Source organism: Parus major, chromosome 2 (genome assembly GCF_001522545.3).
Source record: "Parus major isolate Abel chromosome 2, Parus_major1.1, whole genome shotgun sequence".
NCBI classification, from domain to species: Eukaryota; Metazoa; Chordata; class Aves; order Passeriformes; family Paridae; genus Parus; species Parus major.
Window position 1 is genome coordinate 74,980,126 of NC_031769.1, and position 21,332 is coordinate 75,001,457.

Here is a 21,332-nt window from a genome sequence, read left to right on the forward strand (position 1 = left end):
ATCTGTTTTTCAGAAATGGTAATTTCAGAAGGTCCTGAATGTAATCATCCCCAGTAATTAGATCTAAGGATAGAACACTTGGGAATCTGCAATATATGAAACTTTCAATGTTACAGATCATAGTTTACCCAGCTTTTAAAATTATGACATTATCAAATGTATATAATTTAATTTAAACGCTTCATTGGGTTTGTAATTTAAGCAGAGAAACAAAATAATCCATTGCTCACCTGGAGCCCCACCACAGACACTTGCTAAGGGACACAGGGACATCCATAATAACGTAAGAAGGACAATGGCAGGAAAGCAAAAGCATTTGAACATAATAATTAGCAGCATTTTCTTATAGATTGGTAGCTTTAAATCCATTAACTCCAGCATCCAAGGTGCAAAGTCTATGTGCCTAATGTGGCCTGGGCACTTCCATGGGTACCACCTCCTGTGAAGTCACTGGTCTGTATAACAAGACACATCTCTGGGGACAAAAAGTGTAATGTTGCTCTTTGCAACATTCACCTCCTTTTGTGAAACTTTTGAGAAAGCAATTCCTCCATTAAGTTTGATTGAGCTTAGATAGCAGGTTCAAAAAGTAACAAGGACAGTAGGATCAGATGTGTAAAGCATCATTGCAAAAGCTTCAATTTTTACAAACTGGATAGTAATAAAGAGAAAAAAAGAGGGTAAAGAATAGGAAAAGTTTGAAAATATCTTCTGGAAAGCATATCACTGAGGCCTTTGTATCTAGGGATCTATGCTCAGTAAGTTTTGGTTTTGGAAAATATCTTAAGCTCCATGATGGTTCTCTGATTCTGCAGACTTAAGATCTTGGATTTTTTTATTTTTATTTTTTTTTAATACTACAGGATCAAGTGCCTGGAGGTTATATGCTGATACTATAAACTATGGGGAGAAGGGAGACTTTTGCACAGATATTGTGAATTCCTTATCTTTCCAGTTATTGATATAGGAAACAATTTCATTATTTGTAAGGATTTGTCTTGGTAGGAGACAAGAATTTATAACTAACAACCATCTAGTAAATGGTTTTACTCTACACTAACAATATTAACAGAATATTTAAATAAAAACAATGTGTTTAAACACATTTTTATTTCATATACATACATATTTCAGAAAACACCTATATTGTTTTTCAAATAGTTCAATGGAAAACAAGTACTTAACAGTAAAATTCATGTTACTGAAGTTCCAAAGAAATTTAGAGAAAGGAAATAAATATTGGTGTGAGCTACAGTGCTAAATCAGTTTTGCCAGTAGTTTTTATTTTTCCCTATCTTCCTGTAAGGTACATAAGTTGTGGGGGCGTTTGTTGTTTGTTGTTTTTTTTAATTCCATTTGTTCATTAAGTTTAGGTCAATGTTTAATACAATAAAAGTCAAGAAATCCTGTGAGAACTGGAGAGAGAGCAAAGCTGGTTTTTTTTTTTTATTTTAGGGGGTTGTTTTTTCTCCAGTAATACTAAAGAGCAATGGAAAGATGAGATCTATTAACTTAAGACATGGAACAATATAGCAACCAAATTTTTTTATAAACCTTATGATAGTTGATATTGCCTTTACTGAAGAATTTTACTGTGAACAAAAATGTACCTAGAGACTCTTAAATATTATAAATAAATAAAAAATAATTTAAGCATAAATACTAAAGGGAAAAGTAATAACGATCTCTAATTTTAACTGAATTTCAGATTCTCTGTGAAGAGACCTAAACACAAGCCTAAGAAACACTGTTCATTTTTCCAGTACAATGACAATGTAAAAACTAAAAATATTGGTAGTGCATCCTTTGGCTTTTCAAAATAGAAAAGCAAGGTAAAATATGAAGACTGTTTATTCAAAAGATTGTGCATGTAAATACTTCATGTTATTTTGTGCATGTCCATGTGTATGTACATGCAAAAATGTTTTTGAGCAAAAAGACACAAATATTAAAAAAACTTCTGAGCCATGATTAACATCCACTTACCCTAGGTTACTAAAACTATGGTGAAAATAGAGGCATCAAAATTCATTTAATAATGTATCTTATGTCCTGTAATTACAAGAACAAAACACTGCATTTTGAATAGGAAGTTATTTTTAACTCAGAATAAGCCCATATGCACAGGTCCTGAATTGAATCCTTCTCACTCTCCAAAAGTTTCACTATGAAATATTAAATATTATTAAACTATTATGATTAAGATGGTAATAACACTTTTCTGAAGTTTATATTGCCAAAATCTCTAGTAGACATGCAACAGTCATGTAAAAATAGAAAAATTATTAAAAGTAGTGGAACTTGTAGACATCTCATATACAAAAAGGCAACCTCTACTTCCCTCTAAGCCAAAATATGTGCATCAAAATCTCTGAAGAGCTTGCAGGGCAAAGAAATTGATATTTTTCAAAGAGAGTTTTTCAGAGTTTTTTTTAAACAAAATCAGTCTTCTTTCCACCATTTTGATACAAGCTTCATTATAGATGCCTTTAATCAGGATGTTTTACATTAAATTAAGTATATTATTTCTATTTGTCATGGTTTAACGCCAGATATCATCTCAGCCCCACGCAGTCAATTCTTCATTCACTGGTGAGGTGGTGAGAATTGGAAAAGTGATAAAATTCACAGGTTGAGATAAAGACAGTTTAATAGGCAAAGCAAAAGCAGCACACATAAGCAAAGCAAAAGCAGCACACATAAGCAAAGCAAAACAAGGAATTCATTCACCCCTTCCCATGGATAGGCAGGTATTCAGTCATCCCCTTGGAAGCATGGCTGCAAGCATGGCTTCTTGTGAACCCCCAGCCTCCTTGCTGGTGGGGTAGGGTGAGAACCAGTAAAGGTCTTGGCTCTATGCAAGCACTGCTCAGCTACAATGAAAACATCCCTGAATTATCAACATTGTTTTCAGTACAACTCAAAACCACCTACTGTGAAGCAAATTAACTGTACCCCAGTCAAAACCAACACAGCATTATATTTATACTTTGCTTAATAATGAGACAATTTATAAGCTAAAAGGGAGTTCCTAGAACATAAACCAGTAGCAGCAAAAATCTTGTTTAAAAGAAGTTTTCTAAACCTATGACTTCTAAAGCTCAAATCTCCCCTTGGTGTACGGAGGGGTTTTTTTGTTTGGTTGGTTTTTTGTATTACAAGTAATAAACAAAACTTAAACCAAAAATTAAAATTATTTTTTCCCAGCATGCAAACTGTGATTTACAGAAGTGTAGGAGAGTATTGAAGATCCTAAACTCTAAATGGCAGAGGGGGGTTTTAAGTTTTCATGAACACAAAGTAGAAAAACATATTATTATAACATATCAATATTCATGAAAAACTAAATAATTTAAAAACAATTAATGAAGAGAATTTTAAGTACAACTTGTGCAATACTGTGTAATACTTCTTCAATGATTACTTTTCAGTGTTGGGACTGGATTTGGAGGTCTGTCCAATTCCCAGCCGCTGCCAACTTCCCGGATAGTGGTCCCGTGAAGAACAGTCATCCAGGGGTCTCAGTTTCCAGCTGGAGGTAACCTGTTTGATCTCAGTCTGAGGCTTCAAGTGATTAGCTCTTTTAGATGTGATTTCAGCTCTGTAATCAGCTCAGCTCATGGGTTGCCCCAGCCCATGTGTGGACAAGAGACAGGAGGCCGTGTAGCATTGCGTGGAGCCCTTTATTGCAGGCTTCAGCACAGGGGGCCAATGACGGTCAAATCCACTGAACTGGAAAAAGCTGGGGTTTTTATAGGGAAGGGGAGAGTTGGGAAAAGGCCCAATGGTTTAAGACTGGGGTAAAATGACCAATAGCTTACAGGGAGATAACATGGGGTCCCAAAGTAGGAAGGGGTCCACAGCTTAGTCACCATGACTAAGTAGTTTTGTTTTGTCTTTGGGAACAGATCTTTTGGAAGACTGGCCTTCCTCCACATATCAGAACCAAAGAGGCATCAGGAAAGTGAAAAAAGGATGAACAGGAATGTGTCTTGAGTATACCTTTGACAAGTGGTATAAAGAAAACAAGAAACAAAAATTGAAAGATAAAAGCTAACCTACTTTAAAAATAGTTATTGAAGGCTTCTTTTCTTTATTTAATTTTTTTAAGTTGTTTAAACTGATTATTTATAATTAAGCTTCACAAATACACATGATTTGTTAGAGTAAAATGTACTTCATACATTTTACATCGTACATCAAGAGCTTTGTCTCTCTCTGTCTTCAGACTGACTGCGATTTGAAGGCCTTATTTTATATGGCTGGACTAATGCTATTGCACAAATTGCCACCTTTTGAAGGCTGTGATTTCAACCTGCCTGAACAGCTGACACTTTAGCACCACAATAAAAAATACCCTTCATATAACAACTCTCTCCTTTTCAGGAGGAATAATGAAACAGAGTGAAATAAAAAGGCACAACCATCCCTTTTCCCAGAGGAGTCATACTTTGGGGACATCTCCTCCCCTCCAACCTTCCAGAGTTTCAGAGCTGCTGCACCAGCATGGGCACTGCAGCATACAGCTGCTGCAGCACTGCTGCCCCCGAGCACACCCTGTCCTCACCCTGGGCTCTGCAAGTATCTGCCACCAATCCAACCTAGCTATTGTGTGGGGGTTTCCAATACCCACACCCACGCCCCACTTCTACTGGGGCTCCTCTTCTGCTCCCCCTGCCCTGCCCAGCTTTCCAGGGTGCCATGGAGCTTCTTCCTCTTTTCTCCCCCGTCTCCTCACTGGAGCAGGGGACACTTCCTTCAATAAAATGGTCCCTGTATGAAAACATGTGATGGGATTGGATGTTTCAGATGATTTGCTGGAGTGCACGACTGCATGTCGACATTATGTACCTATCCAAGACTTTATTCATATATTAGGCTAAAAATGGTTGTCTTCAGTACTCTCAGATGTCCAGATCTTGTCTGCCTAGCTGCAAGGTTTTGAGTTTATGTTGTAATTACCCAGTCAGAGAACCAACTTTAACTTGGCAAAATATCCGACATTTCAATTCTTGTTGTTCATACAAAGGTCACTCTTAAAAAATATTCATCAAAATTTCAGTCCCCCTAATTTTTGACTAATAGCCAACTATATTCAGCATGGATGTCCACTCTCACTGTCTTGAGTCTGGTCTAATGGAGATGATCAGTTTAAGTTATTTCTTGCCAGAACAATTTTTATTTCAACTATATAGCTACCTTTTGTTTTCCATTCAACTGTATACTATAAAATTAGGCTAATTCTTAGTAAAAGTAAGCTAAACCAGTGAGAACTGTTTTCTAAATGCTGAGTGTTGAAGATCTCAGATTTTGTTCCAAAGATTCACCTGAGAACATATGAAAATGTCAGAACCATAAACTGGATTCTCTCTGCTTTTTATCATAGACACAGCATTGCCTTCCCAAGGCCCTTATTTTCTTCTGCCTTGCTCTAGCCACAAAGAGCTGCTGCTGAACAGCAATGCTCAAAGGCTTTTGAACTCCAAGCTAAGCCTGTCATTCAAGTTATTCTTCTACAATTAGCAATGGGGTGAACTGGTTGCTCACCCCAAATCAGGGTTTAAACTATACAAGACATAAAATGTTTTCATTTTATACATGGCAAAGATTAAATTCTTTACTCAGAGGTAATGCGATGGTAAGGAAAGTACTTAGTTATTAGTATTCAGATAAGGAGAAAAGTCTATATTAACTCCTTAGAAATTTGTAAAGCAATATGGAATTTCATTTTATTAGTGCGACCTATGGAAAAATGTGACTTCTTCATATCCTTCAAAACTTAAGTCTTGTATTTTAAAGTTTCAGAGAACTAAAGCATTATTTAACTGGTGAATATCTGACTGGAAGATACGAGGAGGTTTCAAGAGAAATATTTTTGAAAATTAGACAGGAGTTAATACTTTTTAGCAGCAGCAATCCAGCAGCCAAGAGTTTAGTACCTGTATCCTCCTGTGGAGAAATATAAGTATCTGTGTTCTCACAACAGGCACTCAGGAAGGTACTTAACAATGAAACATTAGTATCCAGCAAATTTTCATTGCTCTCTTGAGTACTGATATTGCACTGCTTCCATTTCAAATAGAAAAAAAAACACAACAAAACAAAAAAACCAGAAAATTATACCTAGACTAAAAATTTCAGATACAGTGCCAAATACATTGGGAAATCCAGCCCTAGCCATGAGTAGGGCACAGCAGATGTAAAAGTGTTACTGCAGCAGAGGGTTAGTGCAGCTGGGACTGTTTTGGAACATCTGTAAGGCAAAATTCAGAAAAGATTATAGTGGCAAGTCATCTAATGCAGCTTAAAAATAAATAACTATATAAATAAATAACCTTTTGTGGACCAAGCCCTTGCTTAGATCATGAGAAAAAGTACCTCTAGCTTTTCTAGTGTGTTTCTGTCTCAAGTCTTTCAGCAGACATTTCATAACCGACCATTTTGTCCTTTTCTTCTTTTTGTATCAAAAAATTATAATGGAGAAAAATGCAACTATATTTAACTTCAGAACTGTCCATCAGCCACGAAACAGCATCAGTAAGTATTTCAACTAGTAAACCACGTACCACTTCGCTGCTAGAGCAGGCTGGCTGGGGAGCGCTAGCGCATGTGATGCTAGGATGAGGGCAGCCACAGACGGCACAGGCCGCCCGTCCCGAATAAACATTGCTCAGCCGCCCGTGCCCGCCACCAGGTCCGCAGGTGTGCGCGGCGGTGTCCCCGGGGCGTCCCGCACCGCGGGGAGAGCGCCCATCGCCTGGGCCGCAGCGCACAGCTCGCAGCTCGCGTCCCGAACCGACGCCCCTACCACCGCCAAAAGTTTCAGCCGCTGGCGTGCGGGGCCGACCCCCAAACGCGCCCGCCTTGCCCCACTTTCCCTCCCGACAGCCGCTCGCCGTCCCCTGAGCGCGGCCGCGGCGGGGCCCTGCGGCAGGAGTGGGCTGTCTCCGCCCCGCACACCCTCCGGCGGCGGCAGGGGCGGGCAGGGCCGCTGCACTGCCGCCCCCCGGCGGGCACCGAGTCCCCTCCCCGCGCCGCGCCCTGCGCCTGTCCCGCATCCGCGGCGCGGAGAGAGGCAGGGAGCGCTCCATCCCGCCCCGCCGCCCCCGGGGACGGGGGCGCCCGGCCGCCATGTGAGTGCAGCGGGGCCCGTGGCGGAGCCCTTCCCCGGGGCGGCGGGGCCGCACCAGCTGTGGCCGCACCGGCTGTGGCCGCACAGCCGCGCTGCGGGCTCGGCAGGTCTGCGGAGGCGAGCGGGCAGCAACAAGCGGCCGCTGGCCACCTGCCCGCGGCCCCGCCATGGGAGCCGGGCGCGGGGCGAGGCTCGCCGCCCCGAGCCGCCGCCGGGGCTGAGCGCGGCGCTAGCTCAGGTACGGAGGGACGGAGTCACGAACGCGTCGCGCCGGGCCACGGGGGAGTCGGCCGGGCTGGGAAAGGGGCTGGACCGGCTCACTCCCGGCTCCACTGGGAGGGGGTCGGGCGGCGCACCCCGGCCCTCCGGAAAGTTTGGGCGGGCGGCGCGGAGCCCCGACTCCCCCATGACGGCCGGGCCAGGCCGGGCCGGGCTGCCGGGCGGGCAGAGCGCCGTGCCCTACAGTGCCCTCGCCGAGGGCCGGGTAGTGTAGAGAGAGAGGCTTTTAAATGGCTTTGGGGAGAGGTACCGCTGAGATGGGGTCGGGAGGCTGCAGCGGCATTGTTTGTCGTGGCCGGAGTAGTGTACGTATTTTGGCTTGGGGGTTTGTTTTGGTTTTTTTTTCCCGATTTGGTGTGCAGTGTTTCAGGGAGATGAGCCGGGAGCGCTGCCGAACTCCTGGAGGATGTGGGTTAAATGAGTCTCGGCTGCGGAAGCTCGGAGCGGCTCTACCTTGTCTTTCGAACACGGGCGAGGAAGAGGTGGTGGTGTGTGCTGGTTTGGGTAGTTCGGAAGGGAGGTAGTTTTACTGTGCTCGGTTTTAGTTGTTTGTAATAGAAACGTGCTCGCTGCCAGGTATTTAAACAAAACGCAAACTAACGTACTTCAGACTGAATAAAGGGTTAATGAAAATCATCGTGTATGCAGACAGTGAATAGCCCTCAATTGGGTAATTTTTATTCCGGACCCTGCTGGATTTTGGGGGGCTCCATTTAATTCATCGGGCGTCCGTCTTCTTCATATGTCATTTGAAAGTTAAAAATAACTCCCAAGCGCTCTGAGTTTTGCCTGCACCTGCCTTGGCAAACGCTGACTTCCCGGAGTTCTCCGTGGTGGTCTCTTGGAGCCGAAGACGCCCTGTCGGTGTCCAGAGCCCTGCTATTTATAAGACTTGGCAGAGAGGGGGAGGAGGGATGCAGCAGCAGGCTGTTCGCCTTTTGCATAAACTAGCGAGGCAGGTTGCATATTGTTTGAGATGTTGCATCGGTGGGGGCGAGGCGGGGTGCGGGGGGCGAAGAAGTGCAGAGCTGAAGTATTCCTAATCCTTCTTTTCCTAGGGACTGTGGATCGATGAAGCGCTTCCCTCCGATGTGAATGCAGTGTCCCCTGTGGGATGCAGTAGGTGATGCCCAGCTGTACTGCAATGGCAATTGGAGCTCTCTCTAGTTCTCTTCTCGTAACCTGCTGCCTCATGGTTGCCCTCTGTAGCTCCACCGTACCCGTGCAAAAACTGGCCAAGGCTCAAGACAAACAGGAGATTAAGACGAGCCAGGAAAAGAGGGATCACACAAGGGACAGCCAGACAGGTCCAGGAAAAATGAATGAGATCGGCAGGAGCGGGAGAGAGGAGGGTAGCAGGGACTGGAAGAGCAAAGGGAACAGGAACTACTCGAACAAGGAGTCTTGGACTAAGCTAAAGCAGGCTTGGAACAGCCAGGGGACAAGCAGTAAATCTGGGAGCATTCAAGTGCAAGAACAAAGGGATGCTGGTCCTGAGGAACGTCAGGTGGCTGAAGATTCATCTCTCCCAGCATCTGTTGCGAGTGTCACTCCCGAGCCTCCGGAGGAGTACGCCTATCCGGACTACCGTGGCAAAGGCTGCGTGGACGAGAGTGGCTTCGTCTATGCTATCGGGGAGAAGTTTGCGCCGGGCCCCTCTGCCTGCCCCTGCCTCTGCACTGAAGAGGGCCCGCTGTGTATCCAGCCCGAGTGCCCCAGGCTCCACCCTCGCTGCATCCATGTGGACACCACGCAGTGCTGCCCGCAGTGCAAGGAGAGGAAGAACTACTGCGAATTCCGAGGGAAAACCTACCAGACCCTAGAGGAGTTCATGGTAAGGAATTAAACCAAAAGTCATTTTGTGGGTTGTTCTCTTGTTTAAAGCGGTATTATGATCTTTGACTGCTTTCTGAGAGTGTGTTCTGGGTCTCCCCCTCCTCTTTTAAATTTTATATTAATATTACTTCTGTAATATTCTGCAGCCCTGTAAAATATTCCCCTTAAACATGACCTTTCTTGCTGTATGGTACTTTAACATTTTTAAGTGAGAGTGCTGATCTTTATTAATTCCTTTGATATTTACAGTAAAAAATGCTACTTGGAAGGATGCCACTCAGTGGTGCTATGGATTTTGTGAAAATTTTCTGCAATACATTTGTTTTCCTATTTAACTAATAACTGTTAAACTTCTGCCTTGCAGGGATCAAGCAGGGTTTTGTGGGTTGATTTTTATTTCTAGTAATCCATTTGTGATAATCCCTTCTTTTTTAACAGTCATATCTTTTTCCTTTTTAGCTATTTAAGTAGTGCTGCCAAGGATGCATAATGTTGGCTTTCTGTGAATGACTATAGGCGTTCTTTTTAATAAAAGCATGGTTTGCAGTCTAGATTGCTGTTGCAATCCTACTCCCCGATGGGACCCCTCTGTCCCACCCCCCGTGGTGAGAGCCTGCTCGTCTCAGGACACAGTCGGCGGAGGGGGTCCTGGAGAGGATACAACACGGACTCAAAGTATCTAGACACAGGAGGCTCAAACTTGCTGGAGTAATCCCGGGTTTATTGTCTGTCGTCCATCCGGGGCAAGAGAGAGACCGAAATGCTCTGGGTCTTCTCTCTTATACCTGGGGCAGGGGTGATTAGGGGATGCAGGGAGGTCACAGCCAATGGGAAGGAGGAAGGGAAAGAAGGTTTTCAGGTAGGAACTAACATTACACAAACCAGAGGTGAGTTTTACCCTTGGGAGATACCAAGATTTTTAGATGCACTATAATAGATTGCAGTGATACCTGAAGAAAGGACTTGAAAAGCTTTGTGTTCAGGGAAATCCTTTTAAGACTAGGCTCTTTTTAGCATTGTTGTGCAACGTCGTTATCATTGAAAATGCAAGATGTTACAGTGCACTCAAAAGTTTTGGAGTTGGGGCCAGTTTTCTGGTTGCATACCTTGTTTTTTTGTTTTGTATTTTGTTGTGGTTGAGACCTGTGAGCAGGCTCTAAGAATGGCTTGTGAATTCTCTTGTGAATGACTGTTAGATACAGGGCTGTTCTAAAACCCGTTTCTGAATACACCAGAGAGTTTAATGCTGAATATATTGAGGGGAGTATGAAATATAATCAAAGGTTCCGGAAGCTGAGCCCCTCAGGATGGAGAAAAAGAAAATATATTTTTGAAGGCTGAAAGTAAGTTGTCACCTTTGCTCTCTGGTATTTGCATGTTCCCGAAAACTTTCATAATATCTTTCCATGTCCTTCAATTTAAGAGAAAATAAATAATAGAGCAGAACTTCTTTCTCCATAATAAGTAAGAGCATTGTCTCTTGCTCTTCTTAGGCAGTAGGGTGCAGAGCCCTGGGGAATTGCAAGGAATGGCAGAAAACATTGTATCATCCTCCCTTTTTCCATGTCACCCCCAAGGGTTGCATTCAGCTTCAGGGTGGCAGTTTTCTGCTTAAGAGAGAGCAGATACCTTAGCAGCAGCTGGTTGGTGTGACCTTTTCAGAGATGTCTTGTGAGAGCCTTTCTTTCCCAGCAAACTTAATTCTTAAGGGTTGGCCAAAAGATGAAGCTTCTTCATACTTTTTCCATAGGTCAGCATTTTAAAGGCTTCTCCCTGTTTTTCATTCACACTCTTCTACAGAGTTCCATTTCTTAGCCCGTTTCTGTAGTGGTGTTGTATTAATGGCTGTAAAGCAAGCCTAAAATACTGTTAAATATGTAGTGAGTGTAGAACCCTTATGTTCCCTGGTACATTTGAATATGGCTGACAGCCTTGGTAAAAATGGAATGTTGAACAGTGACATTTACAGAAATGTTCAGAAAAGATTTGGGGTTTCAGCTTTAATACCATTCATCTTTTAGCCCTTGTCTTCATATCTTTCTCTAATGAAACACTGGTTCCCTTATTGCTTTGTTTTACCCAGCTTTGGATACACAAGTGAGAAGGGATGTCTGCTCAGAACAAGCAAGGAAAGTTATTGATACAATTAGGCGGTGGAACTGCAGCCTGATTATTTTCCTGTGTGAGAACCTTGTTTTTCAGTTGAGCTTCAGTGTTGGTTCCAATATTGTGGGCACAAGCTGTAAATGCAGCTGTTTGCCTAGGCCACTGCAATCAGTGGAGTTGTCTGGCAACACAAGATGCAGATGTAGTCAGGTTCTCGCAGTGGAAACAATTGCAAAATGCAAGCAACTGCACAGTTTCAAAGGTAATTTTGTGAATTTAAAGTTGCTGGTCTTAAAGGGGTTACTAATATGCTATCTCTTGATTAAGCTCAGGGAAACAGTTATAAATGGATAGTGATGTGATTTTTCTCTGTATCTGCACTTACTATTTTCAGACATCACTGAAGGAAGAAAAAGGTGACCTCCTAATATTTAAGTGACATTTTTTCCACAAACATTTATGTATAGATATGTAATAATACATAAATGTTTGTGAGTCTCCTTATATACAATTCTTGTATGTCTTGGCATGGCAACAAATTGCCTTGACTGGAGCTGGAAGCTGAGTGTGCTGGGGAATTTGATGTGTTTCTTTGATTTGCAGTCTGTCCTTCAGGCTTTGCTTGTGTCTGCATGTATGCGTGCATTTTTGTGTTTTCCAAAAGGATATGGATGTCAGCACAAAACACAACTTGAGTGTAGGGAAAGGATGAGGTCTCATAAAGCTGTTTCCATCAGCGCCACTCTGGTCACCCGTGGGTATTGTAAGACAAAATAGCAGTGTGATCACAACATCCATATTAGTGGAACTGGTACCAAAATCTTTATTTGGTGAAATGCAATGGGTATTAAAGTTCTGCACTGAAGCTGGAGGTTTCTAAAACACATAGTCAAAATCATCCAAGTAAAATTTGAAAATGAAAGCTGATGTATAAAGTCTTACAAAACCAGGAATTATCTTCAGAAGTGCAATGTTTTGGAAAATACCTATAATTTTGAAAGCTGCTGTTTTGTGTATTTTAGAATGTCCTTTCTACCACAAATGGTATTTTTTGGTGCCATTTTTTGGTATATAATGGTGAGTTACTTGGAAATCTGGAAGTCAACAAACCCAAGTGAGTTTTGAAAGATCTGTGGTGTTTTGTTGGCACAGAGTAGTAAAAACATGGCTGGTATGTTTATTATTGTCAGTGTAACCCCATTCATGCTCACCTGAGTTGTGTCAGTGGCAAGAAGATATTAGTAAAAATTCCAGAAAAAAAGAAAATAAATTTGGCATTATGACAGATTTTTTTTAAAAAAAAAAAATCAATGTTTTCAAGGCTTAAGGAACCAGATGCAGATTGTATATCTGTTATTAATCCAGCTTTTTTGTTGATTTTGTTTTGATGTCATTTTTGTTTGTAATAAAAATTGGACATGTGGTAGGGGAAGGCTCAAATTACTTTGGACTACAAATGATTTGTCACTTCTTAATTTTGACAATTTACATTAAGCTGCTGGATAGACCTACTACCCTTACCAAGCTATAGCTTTCTTCACACCCCTCTAGCGGAAAACTTAGCAGTTTACACAGTAGTGCATTTGCTCTTTTACAGTGCCTGCAACTCCTATACCATCACTTATAAACTTCCCTTTAAACAATTCTAAAGAACTAGTTTGTTTTCTTACCATCTGTAGTCGGTTTTCTACAGATTTTATGGCTGCCTGGTGAATACACAAGACTTCTGTTGCCTCTTGTTGTCTTCCTGCAGTTTTTTCATAGACAAAACTGCTGCTTCTGTAGAGTTAACAGCTTCATCTATAGACCATGGAGACGTGGTATCATTAGTCATCAGAGAGAGATTGATAGAAGGTATTATTTCCAGTCCAGCCTTGTTATGTCAGAAGTACTGAGCGTGTGTGCTGCTGGGCTGATTGTTCCCTACAGGAGCAAATGGGATGCTCCTTGCATTAACTGCCACTAGGAACTCTGCTGCAGGGAATGTGCTTGCATTGCATAAGTAGAGGGGGGAAATGAAGGACCAAATGTGTCTTTTCATTATGATTTATTAGCTGCTGTTATGTAAAGGCACTGTCTTATTGTCTCTCCCTCTAGTGATAATTGTGTCTCCAAGTATTGAGCTGCAAAAAGTGGGGGTTTTCTGCTGTATCAATTCCTGCTGTATCCTGATGATCACTAAAAAACAATATGCTATTGTTTAATCCAAAGGTGTACAGATAATGGCTGACAGTGATACCATTTTAGCAGCCACTATGGTTTACTTGCATGCCTAAAAAAAGCTTTGTAGAATTAAGCTCATGGAAACCTTCCTTACTGCTGCTGCCATTACTCAGGTTGGTGGGTTGTCCAGATGACAGTACTTACCAAGAGTGCAAGTAAATATTCCTCTGAAATCCCATGATGTATTACACTAGAAGTAATAAATACTGCAGTATCACATTAACAGTGTACTCTGTTCATGAAAGATGTAGTCTTCAGGTATATGTGCTGTATAGGACAGAAATTTATATCCTGAATCATCATTATTAGATAAGAATTAGATTAGTTTTGTTTTTCAATCAGTAGTAAATGATGTATTTTTCTGAGAATTTCAGGATTTGTCAAATTTGGAAATCTAGTAAACCTATGTAATTATAATATGATTATAATTTTACAGAGGAGAGATTTTAGGAATAGCATCTGTATGCTGCCTTGTTTCCTGATTGTCATCAGATACTCTAGTTTTTACACAACTTCCAATATCAAATGACACAGCTGCTAAGCAGTGTCCTGGATTAAGGAATGTCTTGTGGTAGCTACTGATGTCATTCAACTCTGATGGTTGCAAATTTGCATCTTTTCCAAGTCATGGCAAAAAGTGTTACATTTGATTGAAAGCTGTAGGTTTACCTTGTTGGTCCTGATCCTTAGAACTGAGTGCTGGTCTATTATTTCAAGTAGGATTATATATTGTATAATATTTTTATATTAAAATTAATATTAAAAATCAGTCCTACTTAAAAATCATGTTTTTATAATTTAGTAAGTATTGTTTCTACTTGTAACTGTAGAAGAAAGGATTGACTTAATACTTAGGAGCTCAGGTTTGTTGACACTCAAAACTTCATGTGTGTTTCAAGTGATTACTTGAAATACCTGAGCCTTTCAACTCTGAGTACTGGATCAGAAACCTCCTCATCTGCAAACACTCCAGCTCTGGAAGTGAACGTGACAGTTTAAAAACAATTACAGGACAAAGTCTGTAATAATGATCTTCTGCACTGGGCTGTCAGTCTCCATATGGGATTTCGTAAACATATGCTGTGGTGTTATCCTTGGTAGAGTGTAAAGCAAAGAGAAAACACAGAGTAGCTAGCAAAGGAAACCTGAAATAAATAATAGTAACAAAAGCAGAAAGCAACACAGCAGGAGACCCTATTTAGGCTTTCTAAGCAGAGGGGAGGGTAAGAAAGGTATGTGAGTGCATAAGCAAATAAAAGCCTTGGCAGGTGGGAAGGGAAGTAGCAAAGCATGAATGAGCATTTAGTCAGAGATTAAACTTTGCAAGCATCAGCATGTTTGAACTTTGGAAGTGAGAAGGATGTGAGAGGCAAGCAGAGAACAGATTTGAGGGAAAAATGTGGTGGGCTGCCTAAAAAATAGGGACAAGAAGCAGATGATGTGCCACTTAGACATCTGGGTGGATGATTCTTCATTGCAAAGAATTCTTTAATTTTTAGATATTATATTTTTTCTGCTCTTATTGTAGAATTGTAGTGGGGGATTGTCTGCATCAGATGGAATCTGGAATGAAAAAGGATCCATAAAAAGAACAACCTCCTTCTTAAGTAGATCAGTAATCTGCACAGATTATAGAGGATCACTAATATTAACGTTCAGCTTCATTTTCATCCTGTATTCTGAGCATGGATACCCATGTGGTTTTTTGGAGTGCAGCAATGAGATTTACAATATAGCATTTATTGCTCTTCACGTCCTTGCTTCCCTCTATCTTTTGTGGTATGAGGATGTCAGCAATGCAAGTGTGATGTGCCTGGCCAGGAATGCTGAAGAGGACAGCTGGAATTGTACATGTGGCAAATACAGACATTTCAAAGTCCATTTTTTCCTAAAGAGAGTCTTGCTACTCTTTTATTGAGAATAATTTCTTTGAAGTAGGTCTTTCAAGTCTCATCTCATCGTATTCCTATTCTGTAAGAGTTCTTCAAACCCAGTAACATTTCACTAGGTATAAAAGAATTCCTGTATTTTCCTTCACCCCTTTCTTTGAATTTCAACTTCTTTCAGAAAGTTACAAGTATTAGAAGAATTGCCCAAAAACAATTAATGTATGGGAAATACCTGAATTCAAAAGGATATTTTCTTTTTCCTGACTTCTCTTTGAAAAATATAATTTTCAATAAAATGTAACTTCCTGCTACCAAAATACTCTCAAGTCTGAAAAAGATTATAGTAAGGATTTCCATTAAAAGAAGTTTCAAACTTCATTTAGCAAAACTTTTCTTTTAAAATACAGTTTTTTCGTCTAAATTATTTTTTGAACCTCTAATTGAACCAAACTAGATTATGAACTTAATTTTCAGGAAATTCATTAGAAATTCAGTAAGGTAATTTTTGTTTTATTTGTATTAAAAGTCTTCACTGTTCTTGTTTTCAACACCCCTCTGACTTTCCCATTCAGTATGCAGGTTCAAAGAAGAACCTGTTTTGTTTTGGTTTTTTTTTCTCACTATGGTTCTATAATTTTGCAGGCGCCCAGTCTTGCTCTCTGCATTATTTAGGCTATAAAACCATTTGTTTTAGAGTGGGTAGGAAAAAGATGTGAAGGAAAGAACATCACAGATGAGAAGGTGTGCATTTCACACTCCAGGAGTGCGTTAAGTGAAGGAGTTAAAGTGAGTGGGTTTGTATTTCAGGTTTCTCCATGTGAGAGGTGTCGCTGTGAAGCCAATGGCGAAGTGCTGTGCACGGTCTCAGCCTGTCCCCAGACCGAGTGTGTGGATCCAGTGTATGAGCCTGACCAGTGCTGTCCCATCTGCAAAAATGGTGAGTGGTGGCTACAAAACTAGGAGGAGACAGATCTCTGAGAGATCCATGTTACTCTGTTCTGCTTTTTAAAAATAATTCAGGTATTTTTCTTTTTTGTCAAATGGAGACGGAGAAGAGTTGTGTGTGGATGGTGTAGTCCTACTGTGAGGAATCAGATCTCCCTTGACTGGGGTGGACTCAATTATGATCTATGGAGATTTTTTGTTACCCAAGAGACAGTTAGGATGTTAAGACCAGCTTTTCATGTATGTCTTGGATATATCATTTTTATGAACTCTTTGTGACTGTGTTTTATATAGGCACACAAAATGGAACTCAGACTCTTGATATTATCCGCCTTTCAACATGAGCAGGAAAAGCTGCTTTTTTTCTCTGTTCATATTTGTATCCCTTTCAGATTTCTTCTCCCATTTTTCAGTTTGGATTTTTTTGGTTTTTTGGTGTTTTTCCTTGGGGCAAATCAAATGTACCTTATTGAGCTCATCTAATTTTCATAACTAAATGAATTAAACTCCCAAGTTTAATTGAATATTTTTTGTAACTAAATTAGACATAAAGTCTCTCTAGTCCCAGCAAAGGCTTGCATTAGATCAAAGTCTTAGTCTATTTAGAGGAAAGAAATTACATGACATACTAGCTCATCACTTATAAAAAAGAAATTATAATTTATTAATAGAAATGAAAGCTGCAAAATCTCAAATGAAATTACATTTTAAATTAAAAAAGACATTTAAAAATACTCAGATAATGTGCACACATCTATTATTTCTCTTGAATAGGTGGGTATCATTATATTAGCTAAAACAAACTGCTTAAAATTGTGGGAAAGTTGAGGGAGGAGAGAGTGTACAGCATATGGTTTCTGCAAATTCAACAGTAGATGATAAGGGATTGTTAATTGCATTGGAGGAGTTTCATTTGTATGGATATAAAAGTAATTGCTTCACATCCCTTAATTGGTTGTTACAACCCTGAAGGAATTTATTCTCAGCTGTACAGCTTAAGGGCACTCTTGTTTCTGGAGATGAGGACAGGCATTTTTCAAGGCATTTAGGGACAGTTCTTGGGAAAGTCTGAATTTGGAAGCTGGTGATGTCATAGCTAGCTAGTCCAAAGGATTCTTTAGCACTTACTTGATGGTAAGAATGTCACTGACATTGTATGTGACATGCTCTGCTGGAGTTCCCCAGGTCAAAGTGGCCAAAGGTCTGTTTTCAGTCTCAGGAATGGAGTTACAAGCTCCATTCAATTTAATACAAGAATACATTAAGACACTATAGTTTTTCCCACTGAATTTGTCCAGTGATCTTAACAGTGTTTGGAGCTGGGTTGACCCTCCACCAGCACACATTCTCCCACAAGCAGCAGCACAATGCACAGTTGTGGCAATCTCCCATTGATGGCTCTCTTTCGGATTAAGGTCATTTAGCAGTGCAGGGCTTGGCTTGGCTGTTCACATAGATTCCCTGACACCTTTCTCAGAAATGATGAAAAGTTACCAAAAATGGTACATGAAATATACCTTTTGTTGTGAGGAAGCTGCCTTTTCAGTCCACCAGCAAGAAAAGGATGATCTTGTCCTCAGCCTCTGAATCCCCAATATTACTTGCATGTTTCTCCCATGTAACCGTGAGCAGGCATCTCTGACCCAGTTTCAGACCAAGGTGACCACAGCTGCCTGTTTCTAATGATCTGTGCTGTCACTTCTCTGCATGTCAGAGAACCAGCAGTGGCTTTCCTTGTTAGCTTTTAGGTGAAGAAGAAAAGTATTAACAATAACAGCAAGACCAAGATAGCTCAGAAGCAGCCCAACTTTTCTGGTTCAGCAGTTTCAGTATAATATCAAGAAATTTCTGAGGAAACCTCCCCATCTGGGAAGTGCATTTTAAAAAAAGGACTATTTGCTTTTAGAGCTTATTTTAAAGTATGGTACACGTGCAGTTCTCTAGAACTTCAGTGAATTGCTGAATGTTTTTAATTAGATTGGAGCAAAAACCTACTGAGCAGGAAAACCTAGCCTGCCTCATCCTTTCATTTTGAAGCCTGCTGGTACAAATGTGCTGTGAATGTGAGTTGGAGAAACAATCACTGCATTATGCTTCAGGGTTGATTGTTACATCTTTGACATCAGTGACATCATGTTAGCAACACAAAAAAGCTTTGGCTGATGTACAGGGAGCTCAGCTATTTAACCTGACTGGTGGGAAAGGTGGAAGCGTAGAAAGCATCCAAGTGAGCCAACTGCTATCATCTGCAGTAGAGCAAGAAGGGGTTGGAGGTGAAGTTTGAGTTCTCTACGTTTACTAGAATTTGTATGTTGAAAATGCACACATTCAAAATGGTTTCTCTGCTTTTCCTGCCACTTCTTAACATACAACACCTTCCCAACTTGCCTGGTGCAAGATTGCTGGCAGTGACCCAACAGTGAGACCTGAGCAACTACCTCTGTCACTAGTAAGAATGTATACAAATGCCCGATTAAGAAGTATGGAAGAGATCTAGTGAAAGCCTGTGATTATTGGAAATTAATGAATTCAATGTCTTGACAGGTGTGAGATGCTGTGCCTTATCTCTTGTAGGAAGGCAGGTATTTGACTTCTCCATTTTCACAAATTTGCTGGCAACCCATACGAGGAGGGGCAGATATGTAACTGCACATTTAGCTTACAAAACTGTGCACATGTGTAGGTACAGACTTGCTTTGGATGTAAACAGTGATAGCTAGTGAAGACGACTTGTGGAATTAAGGAATAGTTGTATGTGTCATATTTAATAATCTTCTGTATTGCATCGTGACTTTCAAAAAGAGGCCTAGATACTTCCATAGCTGAAAAAATTTTTTCTCCTTCTTGGGCAGGGACGGGGAGTCCTTTAAAGGAACATTTGCTCTGAAAAGTAGTATATAGAGGATAACACCTCACTGAGGTGATCCTGAGGGATCAGGGAAATTTTCCTGCTTTTTATGTCTCAAGTCACTGCTACTGAGGGAGCTGTTTTGTATTTATCTTATATAAATGCCGCGAAAGGAAACAGGGTGAGAACAGAGGGGGATGGAGGAGAGGCTTTCTTCTCATGTGTATTGATGTGTTAAGCTTCATGATTTTGCTAACCATCAGCATCAGCCACAAGAAAAAAACATCCAGAAAGTTAAATCTGACTTCAGAAAGTTAAATTAAGTAACAGTGCCCAGTTCAAATATCCATCCTGCTATACAATATTAGCATTGTGGTTACTTCTGTGAAAGACATCTCTGTTCACAGTGCTACCAGTAACCTTAGATTCAGATAGAGCTATTTCTTCAGTTTGTGCAGAGTTAACGGTAAAGATAATGGGCATACAGTCACTCTTTCATTGGGAAAAGTCTGTGTATCTGTCACTGATGTATTTGGGGCTCTGGAAGGGGGCAAGGGGTAATACTGGTAGTGAGTTATCTTGCTCTATATTAAATTACCCTGGTTGTATGTGTTCCACTTCTATTCCCAGCATTAGAGCCCTGATAGGCATGCACAGCTGAATTCTGCTGTACCTGAAGCCTGCAGCCATGGAGCAGCCGATGAAGTAGAGGGTGGCCCCACTCCTGCTGGTGTGCTTGCAGGAAGATGAGATTAAACCCGTAACTCACATGGAGCTTTAGGGGAGGAGTTGTGGTTGCTAGACCAAAAATCATTTTGATCTAAGGTCCCCAAGAGATTTTGTTTTCTTTATATGGCTGAAAGATTGCCCCAGATAAAATGAAGAGGAGCCTGTTGCCTTCCTTGCATTCATCTATCTGTGCGTCAGTGTCGTTTCTCTGTCTGCAGCAGGGAGAGCTGAGCTTCTCCTTTCGGCAAAGGCTCATAACTGTACAGTCAAAAGTAAAAACACTGATGCCTGCAGGATCAGGGCTGTAACATTTGCAGGAGATGTCTGTTCTTACTGGCTGTGCAATAGGGAGACTTTACTGATTGCAGTCATTTTAGGTGCCTTAGGTGGAATGAGGGAGGACCTTATTTGTGTTCATAGTTATGGTTGAAATATGCATCATTTGGTTGAAATAATTGCTGCTAATGAGGTGCAGGTGTAGTGTGCTGTGGCCAGGGAGAGCATGTGGTGATGGTTTTGCATCCCTGTGCTGTGAGGTTGACTCACTGAAACTTGCTTTAGTACCTTTCCATACAATTAGAGTGTTTAGGCCTAAGGTGATTTAAAAGTGCTTCTGAATGGCAAGTGGGGGCCTCCATCTGGGAGAATGAGTTCTCAAGGGAGCAAAACCCTGGTAACAGCTGGCAGAGCTGCTGTCCCCTTTTGCTACTGCTTGTAAAACAGGACTTTGTCCCCTCACAGGACTTTGTCTCACCTCAGGACTCAAATCTGTTAAAAATGGCGCTGGTTGATGCCCCTGTCATCCCTTTAAGATCCAGGTGGAGAGAGGCTGTGTTGGGCTGAGAGACCTATCTGGCCATAGGAAAGATGAGGATGTTTATTCTGTGCCCATGAAGGGAAGTTGCTCCTTGGCAGCTCTCACGTGAGCTGGCTGTTTGCTCTGCCCTGCAGCCCCAGCTTTGCTCAAGTACCACGGTGAATCTGACCTGTAAAATTTAACGTCTTTCTGCAATGTGTTTAAATTAAGTATGATATGACCTTAACCATGAATCTTAATCTCAGCAATGAAGAAGGTATCATCATGCTGGCGTCCAAGCAGAGGTCAAGGCAGGACTGTTGCAAATATCAGGAATGTAAATGCTGTAAGATTTAAGTAATCAGTGCCTTTGATTATCCTCTCTTTGTCCTTCTATTGTCACTTTAAATACCTTTTTCAGTCATGCTTTAGCAGCTAATTTATATATAGCAAATGAGATCCAGAAGTTTTAAAGCCTGAGAGTGCTTTCTTCAGTCTGCATTATAAGGAGGGGATCAAATCAGGTGGTCATGGTGGCCTCTTCTAGAT

The 21,332-nt window shown here is 41.2% G+C and overlaps 2 protein-coding genes across 7 annotated transcripts in view; both read left to right on the plus strand.

Moving 5' to 3' along the window:
• Nucleotides 1-21,332, plus strand: part of CDH18 (cadherin 18) — a 1,344,136-nt gene that overhangs the window by 436,453 nt on the left and 886,351 nt on the right. The window lies entirely within an intron of this gene.
• Nucleotides 7,277-21,332, plus strand: part of VWC2 (von Willebrand factor C domain containing 2) — a 55,922-nt gene continuing 41,866 nt past the window's right edge. The window contains exons 1-3 of the mRNA XM_015653324.3: nt 7,277-7,370; nt 8,470-9,245; nt 16,273-16,402. Of these exons, the coding sequence (XP_015508810.1) occupies nt 8,538-9,245; nt 16,273-16,402 (838 nt within the window). The 5' untranslated portion in view covers nt 7,277-7,370; nt 8,470-8,537. The remainder of the gene's footprint in view (nt 7,371-8,469; nt 9,246-16,272; nt 16,403-21,332) is intronic.